Source organism: Notolabrus celidotus, chromosome 1 (assembly GCF_009762535.1).
Source record: "Notolabrus celidotus isolate fNotCel1 chromosome 1, fNotCel1.pri, whole genome shotgun sequence".
NCBI lineage: Eukaryota > Metazoa > Chordata > Actinopteri > Labriformes > Labridae > Notolabrus > Notolabrus celidotus.
This window is the reverse complement of record NC_048272.1, coordinates 27,287,638-27,305,805: the sequence shown is the minus strand read 5'-3', so window position 1 is coordinate 27,305,805 and position 18,168 is coordinate 27,287,638. Positions and strand designations below refer to the sequence as shown.

Genomic DNA, 18,168 nt, shown 5'->3' with positions numbered 1-18,168 from the left:
TTATCGCTGTACTTTCATGTTAAGTTTTTCTTAATAGCTCTGATTGAGAGCTTATATTTTACATGTTTGAACATCTTTAATATTAGTTTGAAACAAACGTTTTTGTTGACAGAAGTTAAACTACAATCAAAGTACTCACAGGTTTCTTATCGGACAAAAGCATATCCATGAGGAAAGACCTTCTCACTGTGTCAGCAGTGGGAACGATAATGTCAGCATAATTTGTCTCTGGTGTGATGACGTCACTCTTTGCAGATTTCATCCAGTTTACCCACTGGACCTTAGTACACGAAAAGTAAAAGGCACATTACACCTGATAATCCTGAGGGCATTCAAAACCTGTATGGTAAGGCATTATCTACCTACCCTTTGTTCCTCATCTTCATCATCGTCCTCAAAATGACTTATTCCTGCATCCTCGAGACTGTAGTCATATACTGAGTCCTCCTCAGGAAAACATAACTGAATCTGACGGACAGATTATGTAAAAAATATGAGTACCTATGTCATAAAATATATCCATTTGTCAAACATATTAAAAATATAGAATTATTGGGATTATAAACTGGGATCGACACCGACCTTTTCTTCAGCCATTTTGTTCTTGAGCCAGGCACTGAAGCGCTTACAGCTGGCTGCGTCTCCTGTGGCTCCTACACTCCACACCAGAGAAAAAAAGAACCAGGGCTCAATCAGCTCCTTCAGACGCTCCAGTTTCTTTTTGGGAGGTGGCTTGTCTCCCTAGAGAAACAAACAGAAACAAAAGTACAGATCTGTTATCAACTGAAGGACTACACCAGTATCTTTCTGCATATCATTCTAAACTTGGGTCGTTTTTAAATTCCAGTGAAATGTTTAAGTAACATGACAACAGATACATTATTAAGTAAATTTAATATGAGCAAAAAAACCCTCAATAATTTTCTTTACAAACAGAGAATCCTCTCAGACTTCACCTCACAGGTTATAATAATGCATGTACTTGAATAAGAAACCTTAAAACCATTTGTTGCGAAAAAGTTTGTGTAACTTCCCATCAGTACTTGAATACAAACAGCAAAGCTGAAAGTTTGACATCTAGTTCTTGTTAGAGCAGCATATTTGCACGTAATTGTATACACTGTATAATAATAAAAGGGGTCATGTAAACAAATAGATAATGCACACACCTCATTAAAGGGTCTGAAGAAGCAGTCCATAAGTTTAATCAGACTACAGGCAAGATTGCTGTCCAGGGATGTGATGACCTCTTTTACTGATGAGCGGACAAATCTGATTGAGTCCTGGGTAAAAGTATAAAAGAAAAGCAAAAGCAATACATTTTTTAAACTTTCATTACTTATATAATATATATAATACATAATATAATCAGAGGCATTGAGAATCTGTGTTTGACTCCCCTCTGACCTGCAAGAACCTGGCAAACAGGGAGTTCAGCTGCTCTGTGTACGGTTTCAGGGCTTCAGGAACCTTCCTCAGCCAGCACTCTGTGAAAGGGATGAGGCCCAAAATACTGGGCTCCAGGTACACCATACCACAGCGAGACACTGTGGCTGGGGATGCCACTGCTAAGTCTTGCACCTCAAACATCATAGTCATCACCTGCAGTATAGAAGCATCACGTCTGATCATACGAGGACAGACACAGCATGAGACAGAAACCAGGACTGTGAAATCTTAACCATACATCTGTGAGCTTCATGATTTCCCCTGAGCTGAGGCACAGTTTTTTGTTGTCATCCAGCACAGTGTTCATGTTCTCAATCCATACAGCATCCACTGGCCCGTCAAACATGTACCATTTCTTCTCTTTGTCCATGCATACTGAACCTCTTCGGATAAGGGATGAGAGGATCCCATCTGTCCTAAAGGAAAGGGGAAAATAGCAAAGTTTTTGCCTACTGTATGTCTAAGTTTCAGTGTTTGTCCTGTAGTTTGCTGTTTGTAGTTCTTACCACTCATGTGTGAGCAAGTCATACTCTCCATATAGCTGTCCCATGGTGATGGACTTTGGGTTGAGGACAAATGTCTGAACCGCCTCATACTCACCTCCACTCACAGAGGGCTGGCCCTTCAGAGCTGTTATTGCAGCACCTAGTATCTCATAACACTAACAATCATGCAAGTTTCAATTATACACAGAACTCTGCATTGCAAAGAAAATGAATTGTCATCTTAGGAAAACTGTAAACAATACTGTGATAAGTCAAATACTCACCTTGGTTTTACCTGATCCAGAGGGCCCGACCAACATCAGGCCATGTCTCACCACAGTGGTCTCATACAGCTGAATACATTTACTAATATACCCTGCAATCACCAAAATATTGTCACCTACTCATCAAACACAGGAATATGCTCATCAAAACTTATTTCTGATCATCCACAGACACTTGCCATCCACATCTTTGAGGTTCTTGTTTTTGCAAACATTACGCATGGACTCCTCCAGGGAGCCGTAGTTGATTGGCTCCTGCTTAGTCTTAGGGAAAAGATCTGACACAATACCGTGGAAGAGCTTCAAGTCGTCCTGTAAAAACTTTGGCACATTGACATCTTGAATTGCCCGCAGACAGATCAACTCCTGTGACATCGAGAGATTACAGAAAAATTTGATATTATTTGGAAAGTTGGACATTTTAGAAACTCTCCCTACACAAAATTTCATATATTTCTGCGTTTCTAACCTCATTCATGTCAGGATTTTCTCTCTTCAGATTGCCAGCAGCTGAGATGACAGTCTTCACAGCTCTCATACCAAAATCATAATGGTCCTTCATGAAAACAAGAGCGAACGTATCACATTTTACATGTTTGTACTTCTTATGGACATACAAACCTCTACATGTGCACATATACCCACTTCCTTGGACACAGCAAATTTTCCTGGTAGACAAAGAGGAATTGTGACTTCCTCTGAATCCATACTGTACCTGAGAGCTAAGCTGTTCAGATGAGAGCTTGAATGTCGTGGTGATCTTCTTGGAGAGGACTTTGGCATCACTAAAGCCAAATGAGTACAAGGAGATCTCAGCTATCATAGCGTAATTGGGGACCATCATAGCCACAGGACGAAACAGGGCCTGTGGAGGATTTAAATGTATATGTTAAACTTCACCTGTTAGTCCTCAGAGATATATAGATATCCAGTCTCAGCTGACTATTTCAAACCTTCAGATTGTCAGGAAGTTCAGTGCGTCCAGCGTATCCTGGATTCATGGTGATGAAAACAGCACAAGAAGGGACAAGAGGGATCTCTGATCCCTCAAACATAAATCGCTCTGCCTAAAGAAATACAGCATACACAGATTTGTTTAGTAATGGGTTACACTGAGTCTTTATGGATAGAAAGCAGTTGTTGGTACGACTTGTTGTAATATGAAAAACCACATGTATATTGCAACATTGCAACAGAAAAAAAACACATTTAAAAGTTAACAGTTAATTTAATTTTCTACTTTAAGGAAGAAGTTTTCAGATTTAGCTAACTTTCATTGGTTACGTTACTTCTGTAAAATGTGTTACAGAAGTGTAAGTGGCCAAAAATTTCCCCTTTTGATGAGAAGAGTCATCTATTGAGGTATTTCATTATATAATATAAGAGGCACATGAAACATTGCTCAGTAATTCTATAACTTTAAGGATTCACGACTTAGACTTTTTACTATTGTTACAGATAAATGTATTATTCAACTGACTTTTGTAATGACAGTTGTAGTAAAACTAACATTTATGATGCAAGTTTCGATTGTATGTTAAATGCTCATTTTTTTGTGTCTGTGCTGGTTTTTTATATAACATCTTATAGCAGTTCTTCTTAATGTTTCTTACATAGTGTAACTATTATGTGATTCAGTGATATTACATCTTTACAGATGTGTTTCAAATATCTTAGCAAGTAAAAAAAAAAAAAGTAAAAACTTTCACACAAACTAGTATCACTCCCTGCAATCATGCACAGTACTTGTACAACTGAAGTTCTCCATTTCCGTATAGCCATCACCACTGTGAGAATTCTTAGCTTCACCTCTCACCCTTTGCTGTTGGGCCTTTTGTATGGTGGTAATCTGCTGTGCCACTACAGAAAGCACTTCAACATCAATCCGATTGAACTCATCAAAGCATGCCCAGGCACCCGAGCTGCAGAATGAAGCAACATTTGTCAGATTGAACAGTAACACTGAAATACTATCACATTTTAGTAACTGCCTCTCACCTCGCCAGTCCTTTGAGAAACTTTCCCATAGCAATGAAGTCAAGCTGATCAGAGCAGTTGAAAACAACTGTCTGAATAGCCAGAGCCTTTCCCAGGTCTTTAGTGGTTTCTGTCTTTCCTGTACCTGCTGGACCCGCAGGAGCCCCCCCAAACTTCAGATGTAGAGCTCCTGTTAGGGTCAAGTAGCATCTGAAAGAGGGAGATAGTGGTGTATTAAAATGATATATGAAATTAAGATAGAACTGAATGAACAACATGAGACTAAACTACTACCTGTCAGTGAGCTGGGTGATGACAAGGCGTCCGGAGTTACCGAGATACTCATATCCATACAAAAACTCTGCATTCACTGCACGGATGTACAGGTCATCTTTTGCCCAGTAATATCTACAGACAAAACAGAATCAAACTCATTGTGTATCGACAGTTTTTCAAAAAGGTGCGATAGGAGAGGCAGAACTGAAAGGCAAAATAATACAGGCCAACAAAACAAAAGATAACCTGAGTTGGCTGATCCACTCAAAGTCATTGACGCTTGAGACCTCCTGTTCCACTAGTTTGGCTACAACATCTTTAGCATGCACCTCAATGACGATAAGAGCTGAAAGCACAGCTCGCTGCATCCTCGACAAACCTCCTCTCACCAGCTGCACCAAGTCACCCAGCTTCAGAAACAAAAGGGAGAGCGTTAAGAATAGCATAGTTTAATCTGAAGTGTGCATGATGTTATTTGTAAATTGCTATTTATTTATAACCCATTTTAGAAAGGTGATTCTTTTAGATTAAAAATTAGGCAAGTTTTATATCATGTTCGCACCTGTGTCTGCAGTTGGGGATAAAGACGGCTGGCCAAGTCTCCCTGCTCCAAAGCCTCAGACACCTCAGTGGTCCAGAAGACCTGACAACCAGCTATGACCACTTGGCCAGGCCACGATAACACCCACTCTGCTCGAGGTTGCTGTGGGATCAAAAGAGCAAACACACATCTAACACACACTGAACTCATTACATTTACCTCAGCTTGAAGTTTCACGTACAAACAATGCAAGAGAAGGGTTGCAGACCTCAGGGTAGACTTTGAGGGAGCGCTCAATATTATCTCTCAATGTGGCCTTCATAGAATTCTCAACATCCTTGAGCCAGTCCTCCACATTTCCTGTAGGCCACACTAGCACGGAAAGCTTCACCTCCTCTCCTTCCCCCGAGTACATGTGAGTGATCTGTAGATCTGACTGGAATTGAAGCTGAGAACCCAACAGAAGTCTCAGTTGCAGGCAGGATGCATGTTATATTTTCAGTTATACAAAAGAGAAATTGTAAAGGAGTTAAAACACAACCAGACAGAACGAACCTGTGCAATGTTCTCAAAGCATTTGCGCAAGTGTGGTTGCACAGCAGTAGGATCTTTGGTCTGGGACAGAATCTCAAGGAGCTCATCATCTGACAGGAAGTAAAACCTACAAACAAATATTGACTGTCCATTACATTATACCAAAATCTGGACGATCCACAGTGTGTCATAATTTAGCCATGTGTTGATTCAAATAGCTTTTAGCTTTTAGTTTTGGCAAGATTTACCTGGGAAAGGAACTTCGCTTTGTCTCCAAGTACTCACTGAGACCTTTCTGCACCTCTTCCAACAGTGTATTGCACTCTTTCAGATTGTGCAGTAGGTGAGCATCTGGACACAGCTCAATCACCTGGAGATAAACCCGGGCACACAATTTAGAAGTTTTGACAAACAAATATTCATTATCATAGTTTAGCCTTAGAGTAACCTCTTACAAAAACAAAACATTTGTTTGTTTTTATGAGGTGTAGTGGAGAAACTGACCTGTGGTTTATTGAAGGCACTTTTCATTACTCTCCTCCAAATTTGTTCCATTTTCTGGTATCTTTCTCCTTCCACAGGCAGCTGCTGGTTTATATCATCAGAGCTGAAAATGGGCTCCAAGTAGAGCCAGGAGCGCTGACATGTCACCCACTCCTCCAGCACATCCTACAAGCATCAGAAGAGGGCAGTTGTAAAACATAAGACAATGTATTTGATACGAGACAGAAAAGTTTAAGTGAGCAGTGAGTGTGTACTTGAGTGATCCTGAGCTTGCTCTCCCATATGTTGATATGGCCTTCAAAGGCCTTTTTAAAGGGGGAAAAGGACATGCTCTGGGTCATGACTATGTGGTCATCCAGCAACTGGGAGGCTTCATCTGGACTCTTAAAGATGTAGGTGCCTGTATCCTTGTAGGGTAAAACTTCAAAGAACACATTTGACCACTCTTGCTCCATCTTTTCCAGGGCCTGTTTAACAGGGAATGAGAGAAAGCAGCAGTCAACATGTTTTAAGTTAATGTTCACACACTGACAGCTTTGATAAAGTAAGTTAAATTGTATTTAAGTAAAACATCAGGCTCACTACACCTCTTTTATAGTATTATTTTGTAGCTTTCGAGTTCTGCTCAGAGGTACCTGTTCAATGGTGAACTCTTTCCCAGCCACCTCAGCAACATGGGCTATGTCATCCACATGATTCTGGAGGCCAAGCTCCAGGCAGCGGGAGAAAGTCAGGTTGGCCTTGGGCATGACTTTCATCTGAATCCGTTCTGAAAGCATCTCCCAGTGGCGTCTTCTCATCCCTGGGTTCCTCAGGCCTTGAATCAGAGGAATGTTAGGACGGAAGTCCTCAATTCTGCTGCGGATTACAGACGCCACAAACTGGTAGTCTATAGAAAAGCGTACAAAAAACAGCCATTTAACAAAAAAATATGTACAATGCATCGCTAAAGTTTGACTTTTGATCGATGTGTGACATACCAGGAATGTCCATGAACTGTTTGGAACATTTGTGCATAGTCTTGTGGGCATCTGTAACATTGCGCTCAAGCTGCTCAGGGTCGATGGAGGACAGTGGGTCATTGAGCCAGCTCTCATGCCAACGTAGCCATTTAGAAGTGGTGGTCCAGAGGTCGTTGAAGGGCTGGAAGTCTTTTATCAGTTTTTGCAGGCAAACGTACTGTAATAAACATTCACAAATGCATGAGAAAAGTATTTCATTTCCCAGTTTTATGTGACACCAATATCTTTCAAGACCATTCTGGATGTTGGTTTCTCTTATACTCACATTGGTGACGGGAATACCCAACAAGCGTTCTCTGGTGTTGTAAGTTTGAGCCAACGTCTGGCATTCCTTTAGTTCTTTGTTAGTGCGCCTCATCTCGTTGGCCACCTCATGAGCATGATCAATGTCTGAGTGGCCCGCAAACCCAGCAACCAGCATCTATCGACAAAGTCACAGTGATTTAGATATTAATGATCTCAGCTTACTTTAAAAAATAATTTCTAACTTAAGAAAAATATAGTAAGGACTGGCTAAAGCAGAAGGTTATTGAGATTGATGACACAAGCTATAAGATAAGATAAGATAAGATAGTCCTTTACTTGTCCCACAATGGGGAAATTCAAGTGTCACAGTAGCAAAGTAGACAGTGCAAAATATATGTATAAAGCAAACAAGAGCCTATAAAGTAACAATTATTAAAAAGTTATTGGCAATTCAAATTCAAATTCAAATTAAAGAGGTAAAAAATAAGCATATCTTACAACATATATATATATATATATTATTGGTTATATAATCTGACCGCTGCAGGAGGAAAAGACCTGTGATATCTCTCCGTGAGACACCGTGGGTGAAGAAGATATGAGAGTGCAGCTCACCTGCAGAGACTTTAGAAGCTCCTCAAAGTGGTTCTGGTCAGCCAGTTGCTGTTTATGGAAGCGTTCCTCATCTTCTACGCTTTGAGCAGCTACTTCTTTCATCTGACTGATTATCCTTTGTGGCCATCCAATAGCTGTCCATCTGCAGATAAGTAGCTAGAGTGATTATAGTAACTCCCCACTTCCCTCTATTCACTAAGAGCCCAATGAATAACTTCATTCCAAGTGATAACATGCAAGTCAAACAGATATGTTTTGAAATGAAACTTATGAATGAACACTTACTTTTTGTTAACATTGTCATTTGAAAGACAATAGAGAAATTCGTCCATTAGATCATAGTCTGTCAGGGTCTTTCCAAGGGCTTCCTGTTACAAAAAGGCATCAAAAAAAAAAGGTTGTACATTTATTGGCAAATCAGTGCTTTGAATTTAACACAACAGAAATGGTTAGTTTATGTCTTCAATGTGAACCTTGTAAATATTGAGCTGTTCTGGGATTTGCTTCATCCAGTCCCTCTTTTCAGTCAGCTCTTCAATGCTGCTGGGCTTCTCATACAGCTTCCTGCTTATTATGTTACACTCTTCACATGCCTGCAAACACAGAATAAAAAACATAATGCAAGTTGATAGCACAGTAGGGTGACTTTTGAGCTGAGGTTAACAGAGATGTGATGAGTAGTAAATAAATACATAAATACACACAGTACCTTTACAATAGAAACTGTACTCTCAAACAAACAACTTACATCATCAACTTGTTTGCGTAACTTCTGGCCAAAATGCTCCAACATTGCATTGGCCAGAGCCTTTCTTTTAGAAGACAGAGCCTGACGCACAGTTTCCACACGGACAATAAACGGACCAATGACAATTGAGGATGGCAGGGAGTGTTCAATTATTTCCTTGTCTTTGAGATGCTGTTCAACCTCTCTCTTCACTATTTGGGATGTCAGTTCATCATTCACAATAGATCTGGCAGAGAAGACATGAATGGTGTGCAGCATATGTCAGAATGAAAAGGTCCATGCACTTGTGGGAGAATTGGCATAAGTAATGTTGACATACTCACTTGAGGTGAGTTTCTACGTCCAAATTGTGTAGCTCCAAGTATTTCTCATATTCAGCAGCATAAGCCCTGAGAGGTATGGTTGCTTGTATCACGGCACTGCGGACCTTCTCTCTCAGTTCATTTACACCTGTTTCCCACAAGCTCACTGACTCAAGCAAGGGATCACTAGCGATGAATAACTTCTTCATCACAAACTGGCATGGGTGAAAAAGGTCAGATTAAATCCTCAGCATCAGTGACACTACAATGTTACAATGTTACAATGTCATTTAGCAGACGCTTTAATGCAAAGCGACGTACATACGAATACACCAATAGCACATGTTGTTATTAACATTAACCAAGAATGAGGAGCCCACAGTGAAAAAGTTTTACATCCTTGTGTTCACATTTTTACTTCAACTATCTAAATATCAAGTAATTATATATTTTAGTTTACCTTATCGAGCTGTGGTACATTGTAGGTGGCCAAAATACCCTTATCGAACAGGTTAATAACAGATGTCTCAAAATTCTCCAGAGGAGTGCTGTAATGGACTCCAGTCTGATCCAGCACCAAGTCCACCAAGAACAGAGGGCTCTCCTTTGGCCTTGTTTTAGACCAAAACAATACTGAACATTTAGAATGCAATGTGTTATGTCACACTCACATCAAATACACAATATAATTACACTGATCATGAAATGTAAAGCTGACTCCAAGATGTAGTCACAGAATAAGATGGATGCACATTCATCGCAAAAGTTAGTTTGAATGTTTATAAATGACAATGTAGACCCATATACATTTGTCAACAAGCATACTATCCTACTTGTAGGGGCTGGTGATGAGGTTGTTTCCCCACACCAGGTCCTGAGGACATGTCAGCACACTTTGGCAGGCGTCTAAAAACAGCTTAGTCAGGCTGACCAGAGAGTTCTGAACAAGGAAGCGGAGGGAGTCCTGCATTATGAAGCGCATCACAGCCATTAGTTTAAACAGCTTGGAAAACTTATACATCTCCCAGCAGGACTCATTGATGTCGTATGAGCCCGGGCCAATATCACCCATCTGGAATGGATGCTTTTGCTTAGAGCAGTTAACCATGCCTTCCTAAGATACAAGATTATCTGCAGAGAGAGAAAAAGAAGTGATGCTTTTGAAAGTCAGTTGTATTTGTTGTCTCTAAGGTTTGTCTTTCTTGTAACTCCAACTTAAGTTTGAGTGACAAAGTGTTGCAAAGTTCTGCATATGTAGTCATTACCAGATAACCAAATAAGCATGCTGTCAAGTTATTCCATTTAAGATATAAAAAATACTTTGAAATTATGGTCAACTATTGACTGAAGAAAAGAACCCCTCACTGAAATACCTGAGTATGTACTTGGGACTGTTTGACTTCAAAATCATCAAGTCGCAGTGGTTTGATTGATGAGACATCGAACAGTTTCATGGTTGCTACTTTGTTGCACTCCAACCACATATCAGATAACACAGAGATCACCTCTGACTTTCTCAGCAAGGTCATAGAGAGAAAAGCTGCTTGGTGTCCCTCATAGTCAAAGTAAGGTACTTGAATGAACCCTGTACATAGATAAAATATATATATATATTTAGATTAGAATGTCATGTATTAGGTTGTAATACATGTGTTTAATCTTGACTCAAACAAATGCAGTCTTGCCTTTTTGTGGTGCATACTCAGGATCCTTCTGTGGCACTGTGATGTGTGAGAAATCCTCTGGTTGGCTCTTAACTATTTTGTCAAAGCTCAAGCGGTTCATTGTACGGTCATATTCCAGTTTGACCTCCTTCTCCAGGTCCCCAAGATACTTCTCTAGACTGAGCACATAAAATTATATTAGTTCAACAAGCTAGTCGTTTTATATTTCTACTCTAAAGAATAAATTAAAAAATATATAAAACTGAATAAGGAGAACATGACTTTACAATTGTAATACATACATTTCAAGCCTGAGCCCAGGGGCTGAAACAGTATACCCTTTAATACGCTCGAGACTGTGAGCATTAATAGATGGTGTTCCAGTCCAGATTGGCATGCAGTCCACAGACAAGTGATACAGAATCAGAGCTTCTGTGTTATCCCTCCAACGCAGGGCAAATTGGATACGTTCGACAAAGACACGTGGGTTCTCAGCAATGAATAACAATCTTATTCTGGGTACCCAGTATCCAGTGTCTGCTTGTATGGTGTTCACCCCTATACAACAGAGTAACAGAAATATAAATGCATGGTTATTAGGGATGTACATTTCAAGTATTTTCCTTGATCGATCTTTGGCAATGTTAACAATCAATTATCAATTAATCATAAAATAAAAAACCTATACGATTTCCATGTCAAAAACAATGTAAAATGTGTTTTTCCCCTGAATCAAATTTTCCTTCATGACACACTGTATATAACTGATAGTATTGAATAGCTACGGATCGTATTGAGGCGTACAAAATGTTAAACACGCTGAATGTCAACGTGTGGAGCAGGCTCATAATCTCCGCAAACATACAGTCATAAAAGTGAAGGCTCAAACTTCAACAAGGGAACTAAACAGAAACAGATTTTAGACTCACAGTGTCCAGTTTTCTGTCTACTCGTTCTTATTGAGAAAAATAAGCATATGATCACGGTCAGGTGTCAGCCGGGAGTGCAACCAGGTCATAATCAGTCCGGCGGCAGAGAATAAAAGCGCTCATGGAGACCTGTCACTCAGCCGCAGCCCCCAGCTGAGCGTCTCCGCTGTGCGCAACACCTTCAGTCGGCTGATTCACATCAAAACATTCTTTAAACGTCAAACATCTCCCTGACAGCTGAACAAAATATAAGACCACATGTTGTTTGTTCCACGTGATAGAAAATCAAAACAAAAAAATGCGTTCAAGTTAATTGTTAACATCCCTAATGGTTATGCAAATGCAACTACTGTACAGTGTGGAGGAGACAAAGGGAAAATGATATACTAAAACTGTCTGTATTTAAAGTCTTTCTCTACCTGTCATCTTGGAGTTCTGGTAAACCCTCTGTACAAAGTACTGACATTTCTCCTTGCTAAAGTCAAGAACTGCAACTAAATGCCAGCTGTACTCCAACGAGGTGATTTCCGGGTCCTCTTTAAAAGAGACAAAAGGGTAAAAATTAATGAACAGAATTCCAGCCTGTGCTTAAAATCATACATCATAGGACGTCTTACCAGAAGGAATCTTGTTCTCTGTAGGCAGGAGGGCTTTTCCAATGACCGTTTTTCTATCAGGTGATCCTTCAACATTGTACAAGGTAAGCCACTCTTCAGGATTCCTGCAGTCATATTCCTCATTGTCAAATATCTAAGTTAGAGGTGTAGGGAAGATGAGTGAGGGTTAGAGCTCTGGGATGCAATAGCTATAGGAAACCTGAAATGCCACAGAAAAGACTGCATCAGTAACAGACTCACCTCTAGGGGGAGGTAAGGTGACACAGTATGGTCCAATGTTGTTCCAGGCTCACTGCTGCGCTGATTTCTTGTGATTAGATGACTGGAGAATATGCCCTTTTCTGCCAGAAGTTGCTCCAAGTCCAACTTCAAATATTCCCTCCGGCATCTATAATAATAATATGAATCAGTTTGACTAAACCTTGACAACAGGAAATCAAAAACAATGCACAAACCTCACTTAACCAGATTATTAATACGGTAAGGAAATCCCAGAAGGATAATGTTAAGGCATGGTGGAGGCTCATAGTCTGATTTATAAGCATTTCACTAGTTAATCTGGCCTTTAAGTTTTCCGAATATGCCAAAGGATGTGTTTTGAATGGAAATCCCACTGCACTAGAAGAAGTCACCTCTTCCATACCTCTTCTATTGTACATGTTAAACATAGACAACACATACCTCTCTATCTGTAACTTGCGGGGGATCTGTCCAGGAGCAGTTTGGTAAGGTAGCTGGACCTTGGACATATCTTCATCCAAGCAGAAGAAGGAAACGAAAGTGTAGAAAACAGGGCAAAAGAACAAGCTTTTACACACAGCTGTGATCTATTTTAATAGAACATACATGGCTAATAGCTGGTGTATCACAAACAATGGCTTAATATGCTAAAAGTGTCATTGCTCTTACATTTTGCTCTTTGGCAATTCCTGAACTTCAGGATGGATTGACCCTGTGTCCTCTGCTGGGTCTCAGGTCCCTCTATTGGAGACTAATAAATAAATAGTAAATCTTGGTTATGGTAAGAGCATAATATACAATAAGAGTAGGGTTGCAATGGGGTGGAAATTTTCTGGTAAATTTGCGCAAAGTTTCCGGTAAATTTCCATGGGAAGTTAAGCTGGGGAATTTTGGAAATATTCCAAACTGGAAACTTTCCATGGGAATTATGAGAATTAACTGGGAATAGAGGGTAATTTAATGGAAAGGTATCATATCCATGCATAAATATGTGTTTTGTTATTTAGACATCCATCCAAAATAATACAATTAAATCAGATTTATTAGTAAGTAGAACTTAATCAAGTGTCAAATATTTTATTGAACGATCAATTATTTCATTGAAGAACAAAAACATGAATTTTGAGTTAAATATTACTCATCCCCCCAAACCTAACCAATTCAAAAATTAACAAAAATGCAATCCCAACAAAGTCCCATTCAAAATGTTAAATGAAAAGAGCCCCTCTGTCTCCAAAAAAAAGTCCCGTTCAACATGCACATAAAAACATCTTCCCTCAAGCTTCTCAATCCTAGCCTCTGCAGGATTCTAGAAATCATCTGTGCATGTGATGGAGGAATGCACAGCGCATGTATGGGGCGTGGTCTTAATAGCCCTGCAGTAAGCAGTGTGCTATGTGCATGTGATTGAGGAATAGCATAGATATTCAACTGCACTTGCATGAAATGTTTTTTTTTTAGTCAGGATTATGCTAAAATAGATTTTCCCCCACTATATTTAACTTCCCTATTAAGAGCCAACCTTCAATTTAGTAAATTCCTCGTTTATTCCCGTTGATTCCCATGGAAAGTTTCCAACTTTGAAAATTCCCCAAATTTTACAACCCTAAATAAGAGCATATGGTTTTCATAATTTGAGTGAGCTAATTTATAGAGTACACTTGATAATTGAGTTTGTGTGCTTTTACCTGAAAATGGAGAGTACTGACAACATCTGAGTAGAGGCCCTTCTGTTCATTCACACAGCATTTTCTGACTGAAGGGAGGATATGTCTGTGACTCAAAACTGCAGGTCTGTGCTGTGGAGGTTTTCTGGGAGGACGAGGCACCAGCATACCGAATACAGGAACGTTTTTCCCTTCCATCTTCCAGGAGTAGGAAAAAAATGTAGGAAAAATAATACAATTAAGTAACCTACCGAGGGGACCCGGAACCAAACTCGTCCTATATACAACACGTAAAGGGAAAACACGTTTCAGACGCAAAATCTAATATAATTAGACAGCGAAGAAGTTTTGACCTTTTTAATTGCTCCGTTTTTTATGGAGTAGTAACATGACTACAGAAAGAGTGACACAGCTTAACGTAGAGGTTATCTGCTACAACATTTAAGGCTAAATTCAGCTACAGGTGCGTCCGTTCACCGACTCACAATAAGTGAGTCAACTATTTATTGAGTAAGTAAGTAACTGAAACAGGCATTTTGACTTTTGACTCACCTTATTGCTATCTCAAATGCAATCCTTCCTTCTTTTACATAGCTGAACCTAAACGAAATGAACTTTTAAATCTCAGTTTCCAAGTGAAAGTTAACTGGCGGTATGTACATGTTGTAACTTGTACGCAGCAACGGTTGTCATGGAGATTAATCTCTGCGCCAGAGAACCACCAGGAAGCCTCCTCGCAGCCCTGAACTGCTTACAGTTTTTCTCAATTGTTTACACACAAATACTGGTACTTGAGACACAATGACCACAACACCCATGCACCACCCCCCTCGCCCAATTCCTGCTTTACACTCAAATTGCAGTTCTAAAACACACTTTTTTCAAAACACTACACACAATTCTCTGCATTTGGCACAATTTTCATGATGAAAATATCTTGTTTTCACAGGGGAAACACTGTTATTCAAAATCTAAAGTTACAGTTTTTCTCGAATGTTTACACACATTTTTTGAAAGCATGCCTCATACTCTCAGAACTCTACACACAAACCAAAGAAAACACACACAATGGGCAAAACCCCTCTATTCTCCTGCAAAATGAAACTTTACATTCAAAACAATGTTATTTCTCCCCAAATGGTATTTTGTTTTCAAATGACACACACAAACCACCATATGAATAGACATGTATAAGAACCAGTTGAACACTGATGTGCTCGATGTAAAACACTATGATGAATGGAAAACACTTCTTCTCCATTCATCATAAATGAAAAGAGACCCTCTCCCTCCAAAAAAAGTCCCGTTCAACACGCACATAAAAAATCATCTTCCCTCAAGCTTCAAGCCTAGCCTATGCAGGATTCTAGAAATCATCTGTGCATGTGATGGAGGATGAAGTGCATGTAGGGGGCGTGGTCTTAATAGCCCTGCAGTAATCCTCCGGATCTTGAGGAGCTGTTCCCTCCAAAGAGCCGGTCAAAAGACTGGCTCTTTGGCTCATTGTTATATTTATTTATTTTTTAGAAGTCAATCAGGGGTAACTCGTTTTTATCAAGGAAACAATCACTGGTAAGATAAGATTTGGAGCAGAATAATCCAAATTTACACATCCCACCATATACTCTATTGGTGTGAATTATTCTGAAATATTGATTATAATTTAATTTGGCATTGTAAACATTCCATAAGACGGTGCCATATCCCCATGCTTCGACAGTGAGATCCCTGTTTTGAAATTTCCCTCACCTATAAAACTTTGTGGCACTGTAAAAACTACGCAGGCTACAGATAACTTCCATACAACTTTACTGTAAAATTTTCCACACAAGAACATTTTAACAATAGAGAAAAAGATATAAAAATAATAAATAAGAATAAATATATATGTATATAAAAAATATAAATACAACTAGAATAAAAATGAGGACATTGTAAAAATGTGAATGCAAAATTGTACAACCCCACCTGGTGTTTCTACACCTGAACTACTTTTCGAACAGGAGCTCAGCTCCTATGGTGTACACCATAAGCTTCTTGACTTGAATCCACATCAAAACAATGTAAACAATAACAATGTGTAGACAATTAGTGTGAACAAAAGACTCGCAGGTGAATCGAAGAGGTATCCAGATGTGTAAATGAAATGAGGCTGCCTTGGGATAAACGTGTGGGACTGACGATGGATTGAGCGCCTGCAAAGTGCAGGCAAAAGAGTGGATTAGTGGGCAGGATCGGGGAGAAGATGTGGGAGGAAAACAGCGCAGGTGAGCAGACAGTTTATCACTGCATCATACATCAGGAATCTCTGTGTGGGAAAGCCTTGAAAATGGACCATGTGATGAGCACCATAACACGAGCAGTTAACTTCATAAGAGCCATATCAGGGTTCCCACTCTTTTCCAGAGATCATTTTCCAGGACATTTCCAGGACATTTTCATTGATGATCAAGCTGGTATGACAGTCTAAATTTAGTTCCTAATTTAGTTCCTAAATAATCTAATATGTTCCTCTCAGTGGAAGTCTACATTGAAAGACATGTAGTCTATGGCTATCAATGAAATCATCTCTTACATTCTTAAAAAATGATGGCAAATTGATAATAGAATAATGCAACCACAGATGTACAGCACTTCACTTTATTAGTGCAACCAAGTAACAATGATGGGCAACATCTCAGCTTTCTCTTTTCTCAAAAAATATAAAATGAGCAAAGAAAAAAACAGAAGAGCCAGCAAAGGAATCAGGAAGCTGCCTTACTGAAATAATTAAATGATGCTCCCAGTTTGTTCCTTTCCCTGCTTAGCTCTCTCAGTGCTCAGCCCCAGCTCTGCTCACAGCAGAACTTTGTTTTGATTGGTCAGCATGCGGCCAATCACGTGAGGATATAGGATACAGGTGATGGAGGGGAAGCTGTGTAGCGTGACTTCATCTGTTCCTTCAGAGAGAGTCTTCTTGAAGACCGGGCAAATACTCACTGAGAGGAGAAATCGGATCAACCCATCCAAACTGAGGCATCAGATTTTACTCAATGCCAACCTGAGGACATTACTAATGTTTGCTCCAGTTTGGTTCTGGTTCTGTTTGCTGGAGTTGGGTCTCTTTCTGTTTGCTTGACTTTGGTTCTGGTTCTGTTTGCTGGAGTTGGGTCTCTTTCTGTTTGCTTGACTTTGGTTCTGGTTCTGTTTGCTCGAGTTTGGTTCTGGTTCTGTTTGCTTGAGTTTGGTTCTGGTTCTGTTTGATCGAGTTTGGTTCTGGTTCTGGTTCTGATTGCTTGAGTTTAGTCCTGGTTCTGGTTCTGATTGCTTGATTTCGGATCTGATTGGGTTCGGTCCTGATTCGGTTCGGTTCTGTTCCGGTTCGGTTCTGGTGCGGTTGGGGTACGGTTCTGGTTGGGTTCTGGTTCAGTTCGGTTCTGGTTCATTTTCTAACCCTAATCCTAACCCTAACCCTAAACCCAACCCAACCTTAACCCTAATCCTAACCCTGATCCTGACCCTAATCCTAACCCTAATCAAAACCCTAACCCTAACCCCAATCCTAACCCTAACCATAATCCTAACCCTAATCACAACCCTATCCTAATCAAAACCCTAACCCTAACCCTAATCAGTTCTGGTTCTGGTTCTGTTTGTTTGAGTTGGTTCTGTTTGCTTGAGTTTGGTTCTGGTTCTGTTTGCTTAAGTTCGGTTCTGGTTCGGTTCTGGTTCGGATCGGTTCTGGTACGGTTCTAGTTCTGTTTGCTTGAGTTCGGTTCCGGTTCGGTTCCGGTTCGGTTCTGGTACGGTTCTGGTACGGTTCTGGTTTGGTTCTGGTTCGGTCCAGTTCCGTTCTGGTTCATTTCTGGTACGGTTCTGGTTCGGTTCTGGTTCGGGTCTGGTTCGGTCCTGGTTGGGTTTGCTTGAGATTGGTTCTGGTTCTGTTTGGATGAGTTTGGTTCTGGTTCTGTTTGCTTAAATTTAGTTCTGGTTCTTACCCTAACCCTAATCCTAATCCTAACCCTAACCCTAATCCTAATCCTAACCCTAACCCTATCCCTAATCCTAACCCTAACCCTAATCCTAACC

The 18,168-nt window shown here is 40.0% G+C and overlaps 1 protein-coding gene across 1 annotated transcript in view; it reads right to left on the bottom strand.

The window, feature by feature from the left end:
• Window positions 1-14,784, bottom strand: part of dnah1 (dynein, axonemal, heavy chain 1) — a 31,914-nt gene extending 17,130 nt beyond the window's left edge. The window contains 43 exon segments of the mRNA XM_034681395.1: window positions 140-280; window positions 367-468; window positions 583-741; window positions 1,170-1,283; window positions 1,408-1,602; window positions 1,688-1,865; window positions 1,956-2,110; window positions 2,219-2,310; window positions 2,398-2,584; window positions 2,688-2,774; window positions 2,934-3,083; window positions 3,172-3,285; window positions 4,035-4,140; window positions 4,217-4,405; window positions 4,490-4,603; window positions 4,718-4,881; window positions 5,034-5,174; window positions 5,281-5,460; window positions 5,568-5,673; window positions 5,795-5,916; window positions 6,051-6,215; window positions 6,305-6,517; window positions 6,686-6,939; window positions 7,031-7,229; window positions 7,338-7,493; window positions 7,934-8,075; window positions 8,219-8,301; window positions 8,407-8,526; window positions 8,682-8,907; window positions 9,005-9,198; window positions 9,444-9,594; window positions 9,817-10,057; window positions 10,060-10,114; window positions 10,357-10,568; window positions 10,669-10,826; window positions 10,950-11,205; window positions 11,996-12,112; window positions 12,194-12,326; window positions 12,434-12,581; window positions 12,875-12,944; window positions 13,103-13,184; window positions 14,122-14,298; window positions 14,653-14,784. Coding sequence (XP_034537286.1) covers window positions 140-280; window positions 367-468; window positions 583-741; window positions 1,170-1,283; window positions 1,408-1,602; window positions 1,688-1,865; window positions 1,956-2,110; window positions 2,219-2,310; window positions 2,398-2,584; window positions 2,688-2,774; window positions 2,934-3,083; window positions 3,172-3,285; window positions 4,035-4,140; window positions 4,217-4,405; window positions 4,490-4,603; window positions 4,718-4,881; window positions 5,034-5,174; window positions 5,281-5,460; window positions 5,568-5,673; window positions 5,795-5,916; window positions 6,051-6,215; window positions 6,305-6,517; window positions 6,686-6,939; window positions 7,031-7,229; window positions 7,338-7,493; window positions 7,934-8,075; window positions 8,219-8,301; window positions 8,407-8,526; window positions 8,682-8,907; window positions 9,005-9,198; window positions 9,444-9,594; window positions 9,817-10,057; window positions 10,060-10,114; window positions 10,357-10,568; window positions 10,669-10,826; window positions 10,950-11,205; window positions 11,996-12,112; window positions 12,194-12,326; window positions 12,434-12,581; window positions 12,875-12,944; window positions 13,103-13,184; window positions 14,122-14,298 — 6,348 coding nt within the window. The 5' untranslated portion in view covers window positions 14,653-14,784.
• Window positions 14,785-18,168: the final 3,384 nt, after the last annotated feature.